General features: G+C 41.8%; 1 protein-coding gene across 2 annotated transcripts in view; it reads right to left on the reverse strand.

Moving 5' to 3' along the window:
* The window catches only part of KIF27 (kinesin family member 27), a 128,971-nt gene that overhangs the window by 71,123 nt on the left and 39,258 nt on the right, over positions 1 to 18,590 (reverse strand). For both annotated transcript variants that reach the window (XM_089662103.1, XM_089662102.1), the window contains exons 6-9: positions 17,687 to 17,881; positions 7,952 to 8,130; positions 4,358 to 4,458; positions 4,115 to 4,270 (exon numbers count right to left, since the gene is read on the reverse strand). In XM_089662103.1, the coding sequence (XP_089518229.1) occupies positions 4,115 to 4,270; positions 4,358 to 4,458; positions 7,952 to 8,130; positions 17,687 to 17,881 (631 nt within the window). The remainder of the gene's footprint in view (positions 1 to 4,114; positions 4,271 to 4,357; positions 4,459 to 7,951; positions 8,131 to 17,686; positions 17,882 to 18,590) is intronic.

The raw sequence follows: 18,590 nt of genomic DNA on the forward strand, positions 1-18,590 counted from the left end.
TTGGGCATGGACTTCACCAGGGCTTCACAGGTTGCCACTGGAGTCCTCTTCCACTCCTCCATGACGACATCACAGAGCTGATGGATGTTAGAGACCTTGCGCTCCTCCACCTTCTGTTTGAGGGTGGCCCACAGATGCTCAATAGGGTTAAGGTCTGGAGACATGCTTGGCCAGTCCATCATCTTTACCCTTAGCTTCTTTAGCAAGGCAGTGGTAGTCTTGGAGGTGTGTTTAGGGTCATTATTTTGGAAAAATGCCCTGTGGCCCAGTCTCCGAAGGGAGGGGATTATGCTTTGCTTCAGTATGTCACAGTACATGTTGGCATTCATGGTTCCCTCAATGAACTGTTGCTCCCCAGTGCCAGCAGCACTCATGCAGCCCCAGACCTTGACACTTCCACCACCATGCTTGACTGTAGGCAAGACACACTTGTCTTTGTACTCCTCACCTGGTTGCCGCCACACACTTGACACCAACTGAACCAAATAAGTTTATCTTGGTCTCATCAGAACACAGGACATGGTTCCAGTAATCAATGTCCTTAGTCTGCTTGTCTTCAACAAACTATTTGCGGGCTTTCTTGTGCATCATCTTTAGAAGAGGCTTCTTTCTGGGATGACAGCAATGCAGACCAATTTGATGCAGTGTGTGGCGTATAGTTTGAGCACTGACAGGCTGACCCCCCCCCCCCCCCCACCCCTTCAACCTCTGCAGCAATGCTGCCAACACTCATATGTCTATTTCCCAAAGACAACCTCTGGATATTACGATGAGCATGTGCACTCAACTTCTTTGGTCGACCATGACGAGGCCTGTTCTGAGTGGAACCTGTTCTGTTAAACCGCTGTATGGTCTTGGCCACCATGCTGCAGCTCAGTTTCAGGGTCTTGGCAATCTTCTTATAGCCTAGGCCATCTTTATGTAGAGCAACAATTCTTTTTTTCAAATCCTCAGAGAGTTCTTTACCATGAGGTGCCATGTTGAACTTCCAGTAACCAGTATGACAGAGTGAGAGCGATATCGCCAAATTTAACACACTTGCTCCCCATTCACACCTGAGACCTTGTAACTCTAAGGAGTCACATGACACCAGGGAGGGAAAATAGCTAACTGGGCCCAATTTGGACATTTTCACAGTGGTGTACTCACTTTTGCTGCCAGCGGTTTAGACATTATTGGCTGGATGTTGAGTTATTTTGAGGGGACAGCAAATTTACACTGTTATACAAGTGGTACACTCACTACTTTACATTCTAGCAAAGTGTAATTTCTTCAGTGTTGTCACATGAAAAGATATAATAAAATATTTTTAAAAAATGTAAGGGGTGTACTCACTTCTGTGAGATACTGTATGTTGGCTGTGGCGACCCCTGAGGTTGTTCACTGCTGCCCCCTCTATGTCCCTGATTGTCCCTCTGTGGATACTCTACGGACTAGTTACTGCTCCCTGGATGGGAAACTCCTCTCCCATCCACGGGGTGCTCTACCAACTCTCCTCACAACACCCAATTCCCTCTTTCTCTATTCCTTCTCCTCCATTCTCCCTTCCACCTCCTCAGTCTGTTTTTTATCTCTCTCTCTCTCCTCTTGTCCCTGTGGTACACTGATGGTCCTCATTCTGATAGAATGCACCTTGACTATCCTCCCTAAGCCTCACTACCATGGCCCCATTAAATATTCTTATATTAAATGTTCAAGGGCTCAACTCTCCTAACAAGTAAACCAAAGCCTTCCGTACATTATCCTCCGTTAAGGCCCATGTCATATGTTTACAAGAAACCAATTTTTCCACCCAATTTATCTCTAAATTTTTTTAACTCCTCCTACCCCCAAGTCTACACGGCCTCTGCACCCTCTAAATGTAGGGGGCTACTTATAGGCTTCCATCGATCTACTCCTTTACCCTCCTGACGGAGATCAAGGACCCGGAAGGCCACTATCTAATCCTGACATGCAACCTTCTAGACAGTGAGGTCACTTTAGTGTTTTTCAAAATGAAGCTGTAGCTGATAGGTACACCCGCACAGCCCAAACAAGATTCAGAGTGTGAAGCGTAACCTCAATGGGATGCATCGGACATAGGGAGAGATAAGGAAGGATAATATACTCATTAAAAGGTAAAAGGCAAACACCACCTTCAGAAAAAAGGAAGGCTGCGAATAATGAATTTATCTTTGTGCTAGACACTGCTGCCAACTCTGAAAATCTATGTGTATAGGTCACGGAGACCCGTAAGGCAACTATTAAGGAAAGAATCATTGGGGGGTTTTCCCGTATGTTTTCAAATAGATGCTTCTGCAAACAGAGTACCAGGTTTAGGTCACACGACAAGATTGGAAGTTTGTCCAGCGGAGCCACATGAATGACACCTTGGTTGAAAGCACAAGCCAATAAATGCATAGCCAAAGGATGTTAAAAAAACAAGAGTGTGATCAACACAACATTGTAGAAAATCCAAGATCAGAGCCACAGAAAAGGAGTATGGCTAAAACTACCAAGACTCACACCAGGAGAAGTAACCTTTGTATGTACAATGATATATCTTCTGAGATGTTTATTTTTGAGCCATAAGGAAGATGGGAACCACCGATTCCAAGAGGCCCCTGCATTTCAGCACCTGGCCATCAATAGCCAAGCCATTAAAGCCAGAGATGGCAAAATAGGATGGAAAATCGGACCCTGGGATAGCAGGTCTTCTTGCTGCAAAGAAAGACGCCAAGGCGCATCCGTGACCAGGTGTACAATGTCAGTGTACCAAGGATGATGAAAACAATCCAGAGCCATGAGGATGAGCGGAATTCCTTCAGACTCTATTCAATGCAATAGCTGCGGATGCAGCATTATGGGAGGAAATGCATAGATGAGGTTATAGCTTTCCTACGGCACCACCAGGGCATCCATTGCTTTCTCCCATATTCACATTCCTTCGGCCATACATGGATCGAAATTCAGCCGGTTCCATGGGGAATGGCCGAAATTTTGATCGCTGTATGGGCACTGAGGTTGTACAGAAGTTGATCTACCGTTGTAAGCCTGGCTATAGCCTGGAAAGATAATCAGTGTATTTTGAAGGCAGGGAAGTCCCTGTTGCAAGAATATAATAGCTCAGCAAGGAGGATGAAATTAGAAAGTTTATTGGCTGTCTTCAGCCTCCCAGCTTCTTGCTGATGTAACCAAGATAAAAGTTAAACCGCACACTACAGCAAACAAACCAGAAACAGAGGCTGAGGGAAAGCATAAAGCAGACCAGATGGCCACATTACAGTGGAGAGAACATTCCTTGGGATATTTTGAAGCAAACTGGCCTTAATACTGCCAAAAATGCCAAGACAGCACTTTTAGCAACCTCCTGGACAGAACCCACAGACATCTTGGCTATCTAGTTTTCTTCATTCCCTTAGCAGCTAGGGTGTCCATTGCCAGAGTGTGGAAATCACCTATTGTTGCCATTCTGAGATGGGCTTTCTTGGGGGCGGCAGTAGCTGGGCCATATGGATCCAGTCTCTTCCGCTCTTCTTCACATACTCGCCTCCTCTGTTTCTCTTCTCCTATTTTCTGTTACTGCTTCCTCTGATGTGCGCTGAATATGATATTTTGAGCACACGTTTTTTACACAGCTGTTATAGACCTGAAATCTCTATTTTTGGTAAATGGACCTGTATTTCATAATGCATTTGTTGCTATATCGCCTTGGAATTGGTTTTGTGTGTACACCGATATGCATCTTAGTTTGGGGTTGGCACACGCCTTCCTTTGACTTTAAGGGTCCACTTTCTGCATAGATTTTTTATTTACTATTATTATGAATTGAGACAGCAGTCCGCAAGTAGCACTAAAATGGTCAACCTGGTTAGACATGATAGATAGCTCCTACTCTATATGCGCCATTTGTTTGTAGCTTCATCCAGATGTACTTATTGCAACGACATAAGAGTTTGCCTTATGGAACTGCTGTTCTTGTACTTGTTTCTATATTTTTTGAAAATCTCTTTTAATACAAATCATTGAACAGGACATAAGAAGGCAGGAAAAAACAAACATTTTCAATCAATCCATAATGCACCCATATGGACATACAAAAGCCATACACATGACTAATGGAATAGCAACTCACTTGTCTTGATGAGTTCATTAATCAGCTCCTCCTTCATTTTGATATTAATTGTCAGCTCCCTCATCTTCTGTCTTGCATCAGCAAGCCGAAGTTCAGCCGTTTTAAGTTTTTTTAAATTAAGACCTTGGCTTTCCCGTACCGATTCCATAGTAGTTCCTAAAACAAAGCATGCTGAAAATCAGTCATAGCTATAGAATAGTAGTATGTCAATGCAAGTAGTGATAAAGATATAAAGATGATTACCCATCAGTTCCTCACTGATGGAAGAGTTCTGTACGGCACCATTATTTAGCTCTCCAATCTCAGGGACATGTCCTCGGGTCCATGTGCGATTGATGGACCGTCTACAAAAAAAACAAACAAACAAACAAAAAGAACACTTTTATTTACTCTGCAAATAGCTACTTGTTAGGCATTTGATTAAATTAGGCAATTTAGAAAGTGAAATATCTTAGATATGTATAACAAATGGCAAATCCTGCAGCATAATGCAAAAATGCATTCTTTATATTATTCAATTATGCAGCTATGAATATTTATATATAAAATATGCAATATTAACATATAGCTTCTAATAATGTAATTTAATGTTCGTATCTTTTTTTTTGGTGAACCCCTTTTTTAAAATGTATTTTCTTTCCTCTTGTACTTGCTTCCAAGTCTACTGTATGGCATAAAAGTTGTGCTGTGCTGTATTTCAGTTAGCAGAGCTTACAGTAAAGTCAGATATAAAAGTCTAATTCTAGTAAGTTATACTGAGTGTCCTAGGCCTTTATCTGCTCTCTCTCCCTGAGTGGCAGGGGAGTCCAATTGAGCTTCTTTGAGTAATCTGTGTTTAAAGACACCCTATCACCAACTTAAAATTTGCAGGTACTTATTTTTTGGCAAAAGGGGAAGTTCCGCTTTAAGTCTCTGACCCCTGCTCCCCATTAAGGATTGCCAAAAGGAAAACAACTGTTGCTGTAACTGCTTATATAGTGTTAGCTGGAATTCAACTTCAATTTGTTAGTAAACTTCATCTAAATCTGCTAGAATAATGCAGGGTACATAGGAGAAGTGGGCTGAACGAAAAAAACCCTGAGAGGTCGCCATACTAACAAAAGCAATGTTAGTACGGCGATCTCCCCCTTCTGCTTTTGTGTTCTGTCAGGGGGACTGCCCCCCACCCCCCCCCCCACCAAAACACACTGATCAGCGCCGGTAGCCATTGGCTGCCGGCACTGATCGGATGGCGGTGGATATGGTTTTCCAGCGTGCCTGTTCGAGAGAAGCCATTTCTAAAACCGGTTTCTGTCGGACAAAGAGCTGTACACATGAGCCGAAAGTCAGCAGGTTAGTGTTTTTGGCCGATTTTCAACCCGTGAGTAGTAAGCTTAACACTACACTCTCCCCAGACTGACAATGCTGCTGTCCAGGAGCATCTGCTTTACTACTTCATTCAGAATGCAGACATTCTAGGACAGGAGTGTGTTACTGGCTGGGTTACAAGGTGAAACAAAGGGGGGAAAAAAAAAACCTTAAAAGGAAAAACGAATGCAGCCACCACATCTAGGGATTGGTAAGCTGCAATATATTGCATTTTAGGGTTCTATGTTGCTTTAATAGCTATGCCCAGTAAAAAAATACAACTTTAAATATATCTGTAAACAGGGAAGTTTTTACAAAGGAAGGCTCAGTTTCTCTTTTTTCCTAAACTTTAATGGAATGTCACTTCTATGTCATTTCCATGTATGGCAGATCAGCACAGAAATGCATAGAAACGCAGTAACATACAGACAGCTGAAGGGTGGTGCAGAAAAAAGCAACATGTCTTCATTTGTCTGCAATGCTATACCTCGGAGTGGAAGTGCAAACGGAGTACAAAGAAAAACATTGTTTTCTGTGTGCCCTTGTGGAGTGCTGCGCTTTTTTTTACAACAAAAAATAATGCAGCTCTCTGCTATAGTGTGAACCTGTCCTTAGGCAGATAATTGGATTTGAAGAGAACAGCATTAAAATATGATACTGCAATTGGCTAGGGTCAGTGTCACTACTGGTAACATGAGGTGATACCTGGACCCTACAGAGGTTGCACAGGCAGTCCAATTCCTCAAGGATGGCACATCAATACATGCCATTGCCAGAAGGTTTGCTGTGTCTCCCAGCACCGTCTCAAGAGCATGGAGGAGATTCCAGGAGACAGGCAGTTACTCCAGGAGAACTGGAAAGTTAGGAGAGCTGGAAAGGGTCGTAGAAGGTCCTTAACCCATCAGCAGGACCTGTATCTGCAAGGAGGAACAGGATGAGCACTGCCAGTGCCCTACAAAATTACCTCCTGCAGGCCACTGGTGTGAATGTCTCTGACCAAACAATCAGAAACAGACTTCATGAGGGTGGCCTGAGGGCCCGACATCGTCTAGCAAGCCCTGTGCTCATTGCCAAGCACCCTAGAGATTGCCATTGAACATCGGAATTAGCAGGTCTACCACTGGTGCCCTGCGCTTTTCACAGATGAAAACAGGTTCACCCTGAGCACATGTGGCAGACATGAAAGGGTCTGGAAAAGCTGAGGAGAACGTTATGCTGTCTGTGACATTGTTCAGCATGACTGTTTTATTGGTGGGTCAGTGATGGTCTGGGGAGGCATATCCATGGAGGGATGCACAGACCTCTACAGGCTAGACAATGGACCCTGACTGTCATTAGGTATCAGGATGAAATCATTGGACCCTACGCTGGTACAGTGGGTCCTGGGTTCCTCCTGGTGCATGACAATGCCCGGCCTCATGTGGTGAAAGCATGCAGGCAGTTCCTGGAGGATGAAGGAATTGATACCATTGAATGGCCCCCACGCTCGCCTGACCCAAATCCAAGAAAACACCTCTGTGATATCATGTTTCGGTCCATCCGACGCCACCAGGTTGCACCTCAGCCTGTCCAGGAGTTCAGTGATGCCCTGGTCCAGATTTGTGAGGAAATATCCCAGAACACCATCTGTAGTATTATTAGGAGCATGCCCTGATGTTGTCAATCATGCATACAAGCACGTGAGGGCCATACAACTACTGAGTACCATTTTGAGTTGCTTCAATGAAATTTCAGCAAAATGGACTAGACTGCTGCATCATTTTTTCACTTTAATTTTTGTAGTGTCTTTGAATTCAGTCCTCTGTAGGTTGAGAATTTTCATTTCCATCAAACGATGGGGCATCCTTACATTCCTAACACATTACTCAGTCCATATCAGTAAATATATCCAGCATGATATTTTTACCCATTGAGATTTTATGTTTTGATGATTTTCAAAGTGTTCTTTTAATTTTTTTTTGAGCAGTGTATTTGTAAAGGGGAGATAATTAGTAAATGTTTTACATAAACGGACAAGCGGGAAGGGTCCCTCAGGCTACTTTCACACTGATCCGCCTGAAAAACACCTCAAAAACGCATAGGTGTTTTTACCGTGTTTTTTAAAGGACACGTGACTTAAAACTGCACAAAAAATGCTTCTCAGTGGCTTTTTTTAGGTGTTTTCCATTGATTTTAATGGGAAGAAGTGTTTTTGGGGTGTTTTTTTTTTTTTTATTTTAACTCCCCAAACATGCTCCAAAGGTGCTGCAAGTGGGGTTTTTTTACAACGCACTGCAAGCGCAACTCCTCAGTGTGAAAACATACATAGATATACATTCACATATATAGGGAAGCAGTTTTCTTGAGCTTTTCAGGTGCTTTTTTTAAAGCAAAAACGCTTGAAAAAAACCCCTCAGTGTGAAAGTAGCCTTAAAGCTAAAAGATGCTTTGTCATTGCTATACAGCCATACTTAACCTCTTAGACTACATTTGTGAAACATAAAAAAGTACCTAAATGGAGATTTAGCATTGTTATTTTCTGCTTTTTCTTCTTCCTCGTCACTATGGTCTGAGAACTTTTCATGCAAAACCTCATCCTGCTCTTCTATTAAATCCAAAAGCATCTGATTGCGAGTTCGAAACCCAGCAACTACTCGTTCCAAAGAGTAAGAGGGAGGACTGGTGCGCACCTAAAAAATCAAAAAGGGATTCATCATCATGGGTTGTGATTTCACTATCCTTTCAGTATTTAAAATATGAAGCAAAATACTGGTGTGATAGGCCTCTGGTGGAAGATATAGCTGATTTTAGACAGTAGGATTTTATTTTAAACTACCGTAGTTTGTTGCTTTAAGCCAATCCTCTAGCTTTCTTTATTGATCAGGGATTTTAAAGATCTGAAAATAATTTACACTAGAACAGAGGTCTCCAAAAGTGACCCAAGGGCCGGATATGGCCCTGTGCTTGCCCTTATCTGGCCCTTCTACACTCACTGATTCAAGACACTATTCCTCCCACAGACACCAACAATGGGGCATAATTCCTGTTAATGATATTAGCAATGAGGTACTACTTCTCCGACTGACACCAACAATGGGGCACTATTCCTTCCACTGACACCAATGATGGGGTACTATTCCCTCTACTGACACCAACAATGGGGCTCTATTTTCCCCACTGAAACCAACAATTGAGCACTATTCCTCCCAGTGACACCAATGATGGTGCACTATTCCTCCACCTAGTGCCAAAGATGCCCTGTTTACTCCCACTATGCATTGAGTTTGATAACTGTTTGTGATATTATAACAAAGTGGAAGCAACTTGGAACAACAGCGACTCAGCCACGAAGCTGCGCGCCACATAAAATCACAGAGCAGGGTCAGCGCATGCTGAAGCACACAGTGCAAAGAAGTCACAGACTGTCTGAAGAGTCAATAGCTAAAGACCTCCAAACTTTGTGTGGCCTTCAGATTAACACCACAGTGTGTAGAGCGCTTCATGGAATGGGTTTCCATGGTCGAGTAGCTGCATCTAAGCCTTACATCACCAAGTGCAAATGCAAAGTGTCGGATGTAGTGGTGTAAAACATGCCACCCGGACTCTGGAGCAGTGGAGACGTGTTCTCTGGAGTGACAAATCACTCTTCTCTGTCTGGTAATCCGATGGACGTGTCTGGGTTTGGCAGTTGTCAGGAGAATGGCACTTGCCTGACTGCATTGTGCCAAGGGTGAAGTTTGGTGGAGGGGGGATTATGGTATGGGGTTGTTTTTCAGGGGTTGAGCTTGGCCCCTTAGTTCCAGTGAAGGGAACTCTTAAAGAGTCAACATACCAAGACATTTTGGACAATTTCATGCTCCCAACTTTGTGGGAACAGTTTGGGGATGGCCCCTTCCAGTTCCAACATGACTGCACACCAGTGCACAAAGCAAGGTTCATAAAGACATGGATGAGCGAGCTTGGGGTGGATGAACTTGACTGGCCTGCACAGAGTCCTGACCTCAACCCGAAAGAACACCTTTGGGATGAATTAGAGCAGAGACTACAAGCCAAGCCTTCTCGTCGGACATCAGTGCCTGACCTCACAAATGCGCTTCTGGAAGAATGGTCAAACATTCCTATAGACACACTCCTAAACCTTGTGGACAGCCTTCCCAGAAGAGTTGAAGCTGTTAGAGCTGCAAAGGGTGGGCCAACTCAATATTGAATCCTACGGACTAAGACTGGGATGTCATTAAAATTCATGTGCATGTAAAAGCAGGCGTCCAAATATATTTGACAATATAGTGTGTGTGTGTGTGTATATATATATATATGTGTGTTTTTCCTGATTTTATTCTCAGACTTACTGTGTATATAGCAATCTGTTTGTTTTGGAGACAGACAAGTTTATTGGAGTTTGTATGAGGGGTCTTGAACAAATGCTACTGGATACAATGGTAGCATAGATACCATTGTTGTATTTCAGTTTTCAGTTGGCTATTGTTCTGTAGCCATGGTTACCAATAGCTTGACCTTCCAATATCCATGACCTATGGCATGTATGACACATCATTGCTATCTTGAGGTTGAATTTGAGAATGTATCACCTATACAACTGGACAGTGTAAGAAGGTAGAAAACTATACGCCCATGTGGGATTGGCTACTCAAAACTTTTTGCATAAAGGTTGGCAGGCTAGGCGGGCAAGGAAGACTTGAAGATGACTTAACACCAAGAAAGATCTCTGACAGAAGAAGTTTATCGCCCGATCTACTGCAATTGCTGTAGAGTAAGCCTGGGTCTTTGCGTTCCTATGGAGATCGTGAACCCACTCTAACCTGAGTGAAGTAACCTTTTCAGAGTATTACTATTGAATACAGAACATAGATTCGCTAGGAAGTGGGTAGAATTTTTGCTTGGTATAGGTATAACTGTCAGTCTTGTGTTGTATTCCTAATTGTAATGGTTTATATATACAGCATTTTCATTTAGTAAAAGCACAATTATACACTACGGAGGTCTAAGTTTCCTTGCTTAAAATGCAAAGTAACCTATATTAGACACGAAGCAAAACAGTTGGGGACTCGCCCGGGATTTGCGTTAAAGCTCAACTAAAGCAGACCTGTTTTCTGTAGTGTGTTCTGTTGCTTGTGCTGGGAAAATTTCTGCATACACGGTTTGAGAAGAGTAAGGCTGCAAAAGTTTCTTGTGTTCAGGAGGAGAAGGCATGCACCCTACCTGCCTCGGCCAGAGATAGTCAGTGGATGTCTGTCGCAAGGGAACTTGCTAGGTATGCTTCTCCTTTGAACAGAGCTTGGGGTGATAGAGTCTCTGATTTTTCCTCATATTTTAGACTTAAAAGTTTTGGGTTCAGTAAGAGAGAGATGTGGCCAGTAGCTGTGTTTGACTTCTTCCTGCATGCTCTACATATTGAATCTGAAAAGAGGAAAAAGGCAGCAGTAGAATGAGACCTGCTGAAAGAGCAGCTTGCAGTGGTGACCCAGTGTTTGAAAGACACTGCAAGCAAAGCAAAGGATTTAGAAAGTAGGGCAATCAAAGTGAAGCCTGCAATGGCTTTGAAGTGTGTTCAAATCCCTGTAGGCAAAGCTAAAGATTTGAATGAGTAGTGTGCAGCCCTCATAAACAAGTCTGATGACGCCCTGACAAAGGACAAAGGCCCTAAGTCTGTAAGCAGAAGTAGGACATGTGCCATTGTTACTTCCCATAAGCGGGAAGCTGGGAATCTGATCAGTTCCAATATAAACGGTCGAGCTGAGTCAGATAAAAGGAGGGCAAGGCCTATGGTCTTCAGGAGACACATGTGTACTGATTTACTTAAGGTGGGGGTCCCTAGAGAGGAATTAGATGGGATTCCAACACCAGCTTTGCTTAAAAGATGGAAACAAGTGGCTTTAAATGGTACATTCAGTCACATTAGGTGTTTTTGTTGTAATAGACTGGGGAATATTGCTAGAGAGAGTGCCATGCTGTGAAGACTGGACAACAGCAGGCCAGTGTTCTCAAGACAGCACGAAGAAAGAAGCAGGTTTATTCTTTCCGCTGGAAATCTATGCCTTTCTGTGAAAGTGTTACAAGGCAACAGTGGGTACCCTACAATAGTTTTGCAGTCGGCAATGGGCATAGAGGAGAATGAAGTAGTTGGTCTTTGAAGGAACCATGAAGACGATTATATCAATGGAAGCCCAAGTTAAGTAATGGTTTTAGTGTATGCCTATCACATACCGTTAGGTCCATATATACAGTTGTGTTCAAAATAATAGCAGTGTGTTGAAAAAAGTGAATAAAGCTCAAAATCCTTCTAATAGCTTTTATTTCCATACACACAAATGCATTGGAAACACTACACATTCTATTCCAAATCAAAACATGAAGAAAAATATATCAAATTTGTGTTGTTCCTGTAAAAACAATGGAAGAAAATGAATATTAGACTGTTCAAAAAAAATAGCAGTGTTTGTATTCTTCTTTACAAACTGAAACATTCACTATATAAACTGAAAAATGTTTGAAGATTTTGCTTTCCTTTGAATCACTTAATATTTAGTTGTATAAGCACTGTTTCTGAGAATTGCTATGCATCTGTGTTGAATGGAGTCAACCAACCTCTGGCACCTGTGAACAGGTATTCCAGTCCAGGATGATTGGACTACATTGCACAGTTCTTCTCCATTTCTTGGTTTTGCCTCAGAAACTGCATTTTTGATGTCACTCCACAAGTTTTCTATTGGATTAAGATCCGGGGATTGGGCTGGCCACTCCATAACGTCAATCTTGTTGGTCTGGAACCAAGACGTTGCACGTCTACTGGTGTGTTTGGGGTCGTTGTCTTGTTGGAACACCCATTTCAAGGGCATTTCCTCTTCAGCATAAGGCAGCATGACCTCTTCAAGTATTCTTATGTATTCAAACTGATCCATGATCCCTGGTATGCGATAAATAGGCCCAACACCGTAGTATGAGAAACATCCCCATATCATGATGCTTGCGCAACCATGCTTCACTGTCTTCACAGTGTACTGTGGCTTGAATTCAGTGTTTGGGGGTCGTCTGACAAACTGTCTCCGGCCACTAGACTCAAAAAGAACAATCTTACTTTCATCAGTCCACAAAATGTTGCGCCATTTCTCTTTAGGACAGTCAATGTGCTCTTTGGCAAATTGTAACCTCTTCAGTACGTCTTTTTTTCAACAGTGGGACTTTACGGGGGCTTCTTGCAGATAGCTTGGCTTCACATAGGCGTCTTCTAATTGTAACAGTACTCACAGGTAACTTTAGACCTTCTTTGATCTTCCTGGAGCTGATTGTTGGCTGAGTCCTTGCCATTTTTTCCTTTTCTTCTATCCATTCGAATGGTAATTTTTCGCTTTCTTCCACGTCTTTCAGGTTTTGGTTGCCATTTTAAAGCATTTGCAATCATTTTAGCTGAGCAGCCTATCATTTTCTGCACTTCTTTATATGTTTTCCCCTCTCCAATCAACTTTTTAATCAAGGTACAGTGTTCTTCTGAACAATGTCTGGAACGACCCATTTTCCTCAGAATTTCAGAGAGAAATGCACTGTAACCAGCATGTACAATATTTGCTGCCTTCCTTCCTTAAATAAGGGCAATAATTGCCACCTGTTTTCAGAGAATGAATAACCTCACTAATAGAACTCCACACTGCTATCATTTTGAACATGTCCCTTTCAATTAGTGATTCAATTACACAGAATCAGCAGCATGCATGTCATGACTGTTGGGTCTGTTGGATTTCTATTACTCTACTACACCTGCTAGTAAATTATTTGCCATGTAGAAATATCATTTCTACCAAAAACAGTGACTGATCAGGTTAGTGAACTCTGACTGCTATTATTTTGAACACAACTGTATTTGGACACAGACACAATTATCATACTTTGGCTCTTTATGCCACTAGCATAAATTAAAACGAAACAATCCAAACAAATTTAAAATTCAGACTGTCAGCTTTAATTCAAGGGGTTGAACATAAATATCAAGTACAAATTTTAGAAACTGCAACCATTTTTATACACAGTCCCTCCATTTTCAGGGGCTCCAATATAATTGGAAAAATGAATATAATCATAAATAAAATGTTCATTTTTAATATTTTGTTGAGAATACTTTACTGGCAATGACTGCCTGAACTCTGGAACCCATGGACATTACCAAAGACTGGGTTTCCTCCTTTCTGATGCTTTGCCAGGCTCTAACTACAGCTGTCTTCAGTTGTTCTTTGTTTGTGGCTCTTTCTGCCTTTAGTTTTGCCTTCAGCAAGTGAAATGCATGCTCAATTGGGTTGAGATCAGGTGATTTGACTGGGCAATTGCAGAATATTCCACTTCTTTTCCTTCAAAAGCTCATGGGTTGCTTTTGCTGTGTATTTTGGATCTTTGTCCATCTGTACTGTGAAGCACTCCAATCAACTTTTCTGCATTTGGCTGAATCTGGGCTGACAGTATATCTCTAAACACTTCAGAATTCATCCAAGTGCTTCTGTCACATAATCAATAAACACCAATGACCCAGTGCCACTGGAAGCCATGCATGCCCATGCCATCACGCTGCCTCCACCATGTTTTACAGATGACGTTGTATGCTTTGGATCATGAGCTGCTCCAAGCCTTCTCCACACTTTTTGCTTCCTGTCATTTTGGTACAGATTAATTTTAGTTTCAGCCATCCAAAGAATACTTTTCCAGAAATGGTCTGGATTTTTTTAGATGTTTTTCGGCAAAGTCTAATCTGGCTTTTATATTCTTCAGACTTATGAATGGTTTGGACCTTGTGGTGAACCCTCTGTATTTGCTCTTGTGAAGTCTTCTCTTGATTGCAGACTTTGACAATGATACGCCCACCTCCTGGAGAGTGCCCTTCACTTGTCTGGAAGTTGTGAATAGGTTTTTCTTTACCATAGAGAGGATCCTGTGATCATCCACCACTGTTGTCTTCTGTGGACGTCCATGCCTTTTTATGTTGTTGAGATCACCAGTGCGGTCCTCTCTCCTCTGAATGTACCACACTGTTGATTTGGCCACTCCTAATGTTGCTGCTATCTCTGATGGATTTGTTTCGCTTTTGAAGCCTTACAATGGTCTATTTCACTTACATGGACAGCTCCTTTGAACGCATGTAGATTCGCATGTAGATTCACAAATGCAAATACCACACTTAGAATCAACTCCAGACCTTTTACCTGCTTAACTGATGAAGAAATAATAAAAGGAGTAGCAAACACCTGGCCATGAAACAGCTTTTTATTCAAATGTCCAATTACTTTTGGTCCATTGAAAAAGGGGGGATGGCTACTCTTCAGAGCTGTAATTCCTAAATCCTTCCTCTTATTTGGATGTACATACCCTCAATTTGAACTTATATATATATATAGCTTGAATATGTTTTGGTAAATACCTGAAAAATCTGAAATTGTGCTTGTGTCCAAATATATATGGACCTAACTGTAGATAGTCAGCTTGTGTATGTTGTAGGCATATTTTACTATGTTTGTGTATCCTGAAGTTGTATGTGCAGACTTTTTCCTGTTTAGTAAAGCAAATATTAATACATTACAGAAGTCTAAGTTTCCTTGGCTTGTACCGCAAAGTGACCTTAAAGACAAAGCAAAACACCTGGAAAATGTCTACTCCCAAAGGCCACAGTCTGGCCCCCCTAAAATCTCAAGGACAGTAAACTGGCTCTTTGTTTAGAAAGTTTGGAGACCCCTGTTCTAGAATATCCTGCCTTTTATGAACAGGAAAATACTCTACATCAGGCATTTCATACTGGTGTTCTCTTTGGCTCCATGCAGGCCTCCTATTGGTTATTTGAATCCCCTAGTGGTTTAAAATGCAAATGAAACAGGACACCTCCTTACATTATTGTGCAACAACATTGTGCTACATTATTATACTTTTGGATACATGCATTTGGAAACAATTTTTGTATGACTTAGACCTGAAGGGTCCCATCAGGTCCACTTGTCAGTTTTTCCGGCGGACCTGACCGGATTCTCCATTTACCCTTATAGACTGGCAGATGTAAAACGTACTTGCGTTTGTCTACACTGACCTACCTCTAATCCGATCTGGTCCGATACAGAAAAAAAAAAAAAAACAAAAAAAAAACGGAAGGGGATCTGTCCCCCTTCGTCTTCCGTCTAGGCCAGGGGTAGGCAACCTGCGGCTCTCCAGCTGTTGCAGGACTACGAGTTCCATCATGCCTCTGCAAGTCATAGCTGTAACTGTCAGTTTTGTAATGTTGCAATGCCTCATGGGAAATGTAGTTTCACAACAGCTAGAGAACCGCAGGTATCCTACCCATGGTCTAGGCGGACCGATTCAAAGGGCAGTCGGGTGTAAAAAGGACAGCAGAATCTGTTTACACTCAATGTCCATAGAGTAGAGCTGAGAAGACATGGACCTGTCACAAACTGAGCAGACATGGACTTGTCTTCTGCCTGCTCTGATCAGCAGGAGATTAGAGAACAATCCCTTGCTGATCTAGCAGAGTCTGGCCCATGTGAAAGGGGCCTTATGAGTGGAGCAGCTGCTACTGTTAAGCTGGTTCAAGCCCCTTAAGTGTGTTGTACAGAAAGGGAAATTCATTCTGCGTTCTGTCATAGCAGAACATTAGTAACAGATATGTCTTTGGAATGTAGCTGTATACACCATAAGTTGTAAGGAACACACTCCCTGGGGATATCATTCCATAAACACATCTATACAACAGGAATATTTGACCATTTTCCACTGGAAAGACTGAAGTTTATATAAGCATGACAAAGCTAGGCTTACTACTATTATACAAAACCAGTATATGCACAACCATTAACCGCTTGCCGACCACCCTATAGCAGAAATACTGTCACAGGGCGGCAGCAGTGCGCAAAATCACGTATATATACACACGATTTTGCATTACCGAGTAAGGGGTGCGCGCGAGCCACGCGTGCGCCCTACCCGCGCCACCAATCACTGGGCCCTGGCCGGTAATTACTTGCCGGCGCCCCGGTGATTTCCGAGGATCTCCGACAGATAGGAGAACTGTTTTGTTTACTAACATTCCTCCTCTCTGTAAGCTCGAGCACACTGCTGTGGATGGCTGTGCACAGCACAGCCATCCATAGCAGTATTATTACAGTGAATCACACACACACACACACACACCGCCGCCTAGTAAAACGCTCCCAAGCACACAGGTAACCCTTTGATCGCTCCTCATGTTAACCCCTTCCTGCCCAATGCCATTAGTACAGTGTCTCTGCTTTTTTTTTTTTAGCACTGATCACTATATTGGTGTCACTGGGGATGTCAGTGACTCCAAGTCAGTAACCCCCAGTGTCAGAATGTGCGACGTAGTCCCACAATAAGTCACTGATTGCCGCCATTACTAGTAAAAATGAGAAAACAAAATCCCAGTATATATACACCACCATTTTTAAACGCTATAACTTTCACGTAAACTAATTAATTTACCCGTATTGGGATTTTTTTTCAGCAAAGACATGTAGCAGAATACATTTTGGAGTAAATTTATGATGAAATTTGGACATGTTTAATAGCAAAAAGTAAAAAATTTTGTTTTTCTCAAGACTGTCTTTTTTTTTTATAGCGCAAAAAATAAAAAGCGCACAGGCGATCAAATACAACCAACAGACAGCTCAATTTGTGGGAAAAAGGATGTACATTTTATTTGGGTGCTGCGTTGCGTGAACGCGCAATTGTCAGTTAAAGTAACGCAGTGCCGTAACACAAAAAAATGGCCTGGTGAGGAAGGGGGGTAAATCCTCAGGAGGGCAAGTGGTTAAAGTGTAACTAATGGAAAAACTTTTTTTTGTTTTGGATAGAGTGGAGAGGGATTAAAACCCATGTGCCCCTGTTAGGGAGATTTACCCTATTTGTCCTGTTTTCTCTTATCTCCAAAATGAAAGTAAAAAGGAAAATCTCGAATATTAGGTTGACATCAGATAATAGAGGGGAAATCTTCCAATGGTGATCGTTCTGGAGACTCTGGTGACACCCTGGGATTCCCACACTTTGGAGGGATTTCCTCTCACTTCCTGTTTTGGCTATGGGACAGGAAGTGAAGGAAATCTCCCCAAAGGGATACTGACAGCAAAAAAAGAAAAACTGACTGCTATACTGTAACCCTCATTTACGCTTTCCAAAATTGAAAACGTTTTGCCTTTATTTACACTTTTAATAACTTTGCTTAGTGACCTGAACATGGAAGCATCTTACCTTTCTTGGTTCTGATAGATGAATAGACTGCCTGAAGCTTGCAGATATCATTTCGGATTGGTGACTCAATGGTACACTATAAGGTCTCTTGTATTCTTGCTCTCTCACAGAATCCGGTGAAGATACATTCTGTAGCAATTCCACTTTATTCCTTAATTCATCAATCACAAGTTGTTGCTCCACAAGTTTTTCTGTCTAGCGTAATAAACATAAATCATCATCAGGACACTGATTTACTGAAATAAAAAAAATAGTTAAAAATGACCATTATAGGTCTAACTGGTTTCACAAATAAGAATCCAATTTTACTGAAATAAAAAAAAAAGTAAAAAAATTTCCATTATGGCTGTAACTGGTTTCACAAATAAGAATCCCATTTTCCTTATTAAATATGAAACACTGTTTAGGAAGCAATATTTATAGGTAATGTAATTACTACAAACATTTATTATTCTACTACTAAAGTATTTGATCTGCTTTACAGCGTTTAATAGTTATCAAGCCATACTGATGATCTACTCCAAAGGTAAGCCTTAACAGCAGATGACCGCTGGTTGACAGTCAAATGTTTAAAAGTGTCCTAGCTGAATGACTAGACTGAATTGAATCTTCCTAGTTTATCACTACTGTAATCAGATACTGTATTATCAAAATTATTATCATCATGTCTGGTGGGGTCATTTTTGTTTCTCTAACCCTCCTACAACTACAGTAGTTACGCAGATATAGCTTAAAGTGGAACTTTAGCCAGGAAATTAAGTCCTGCTAGATCACTTTCAGGCTAGCCCCTTTTAATGTTTTGCAGCTATACAGTGCCTTGAAAAAGTATTCATACCCCTTGATGTTTTCCACATTTTGTCATGTTACAACCAAAAATGTAAGTGTATTTTATTGGGATTTTATG

Source organism: Staurois parvus, unplaced genomic scaffold, assembly GCF_062004578.1.
Source record: "Staurois parvus isolate SC_StPar_1 unplaced genomic scaffold, SC_StPar_1.0 ptg001432l, whole genome shotgun sequence".
NCBI classification, from domain to species: domain Eukaryota; kingdom Metazoa; phylum Chordata; class Amphibia; order Anura; family Ranidae; genus Staurois; species Staurois parvus.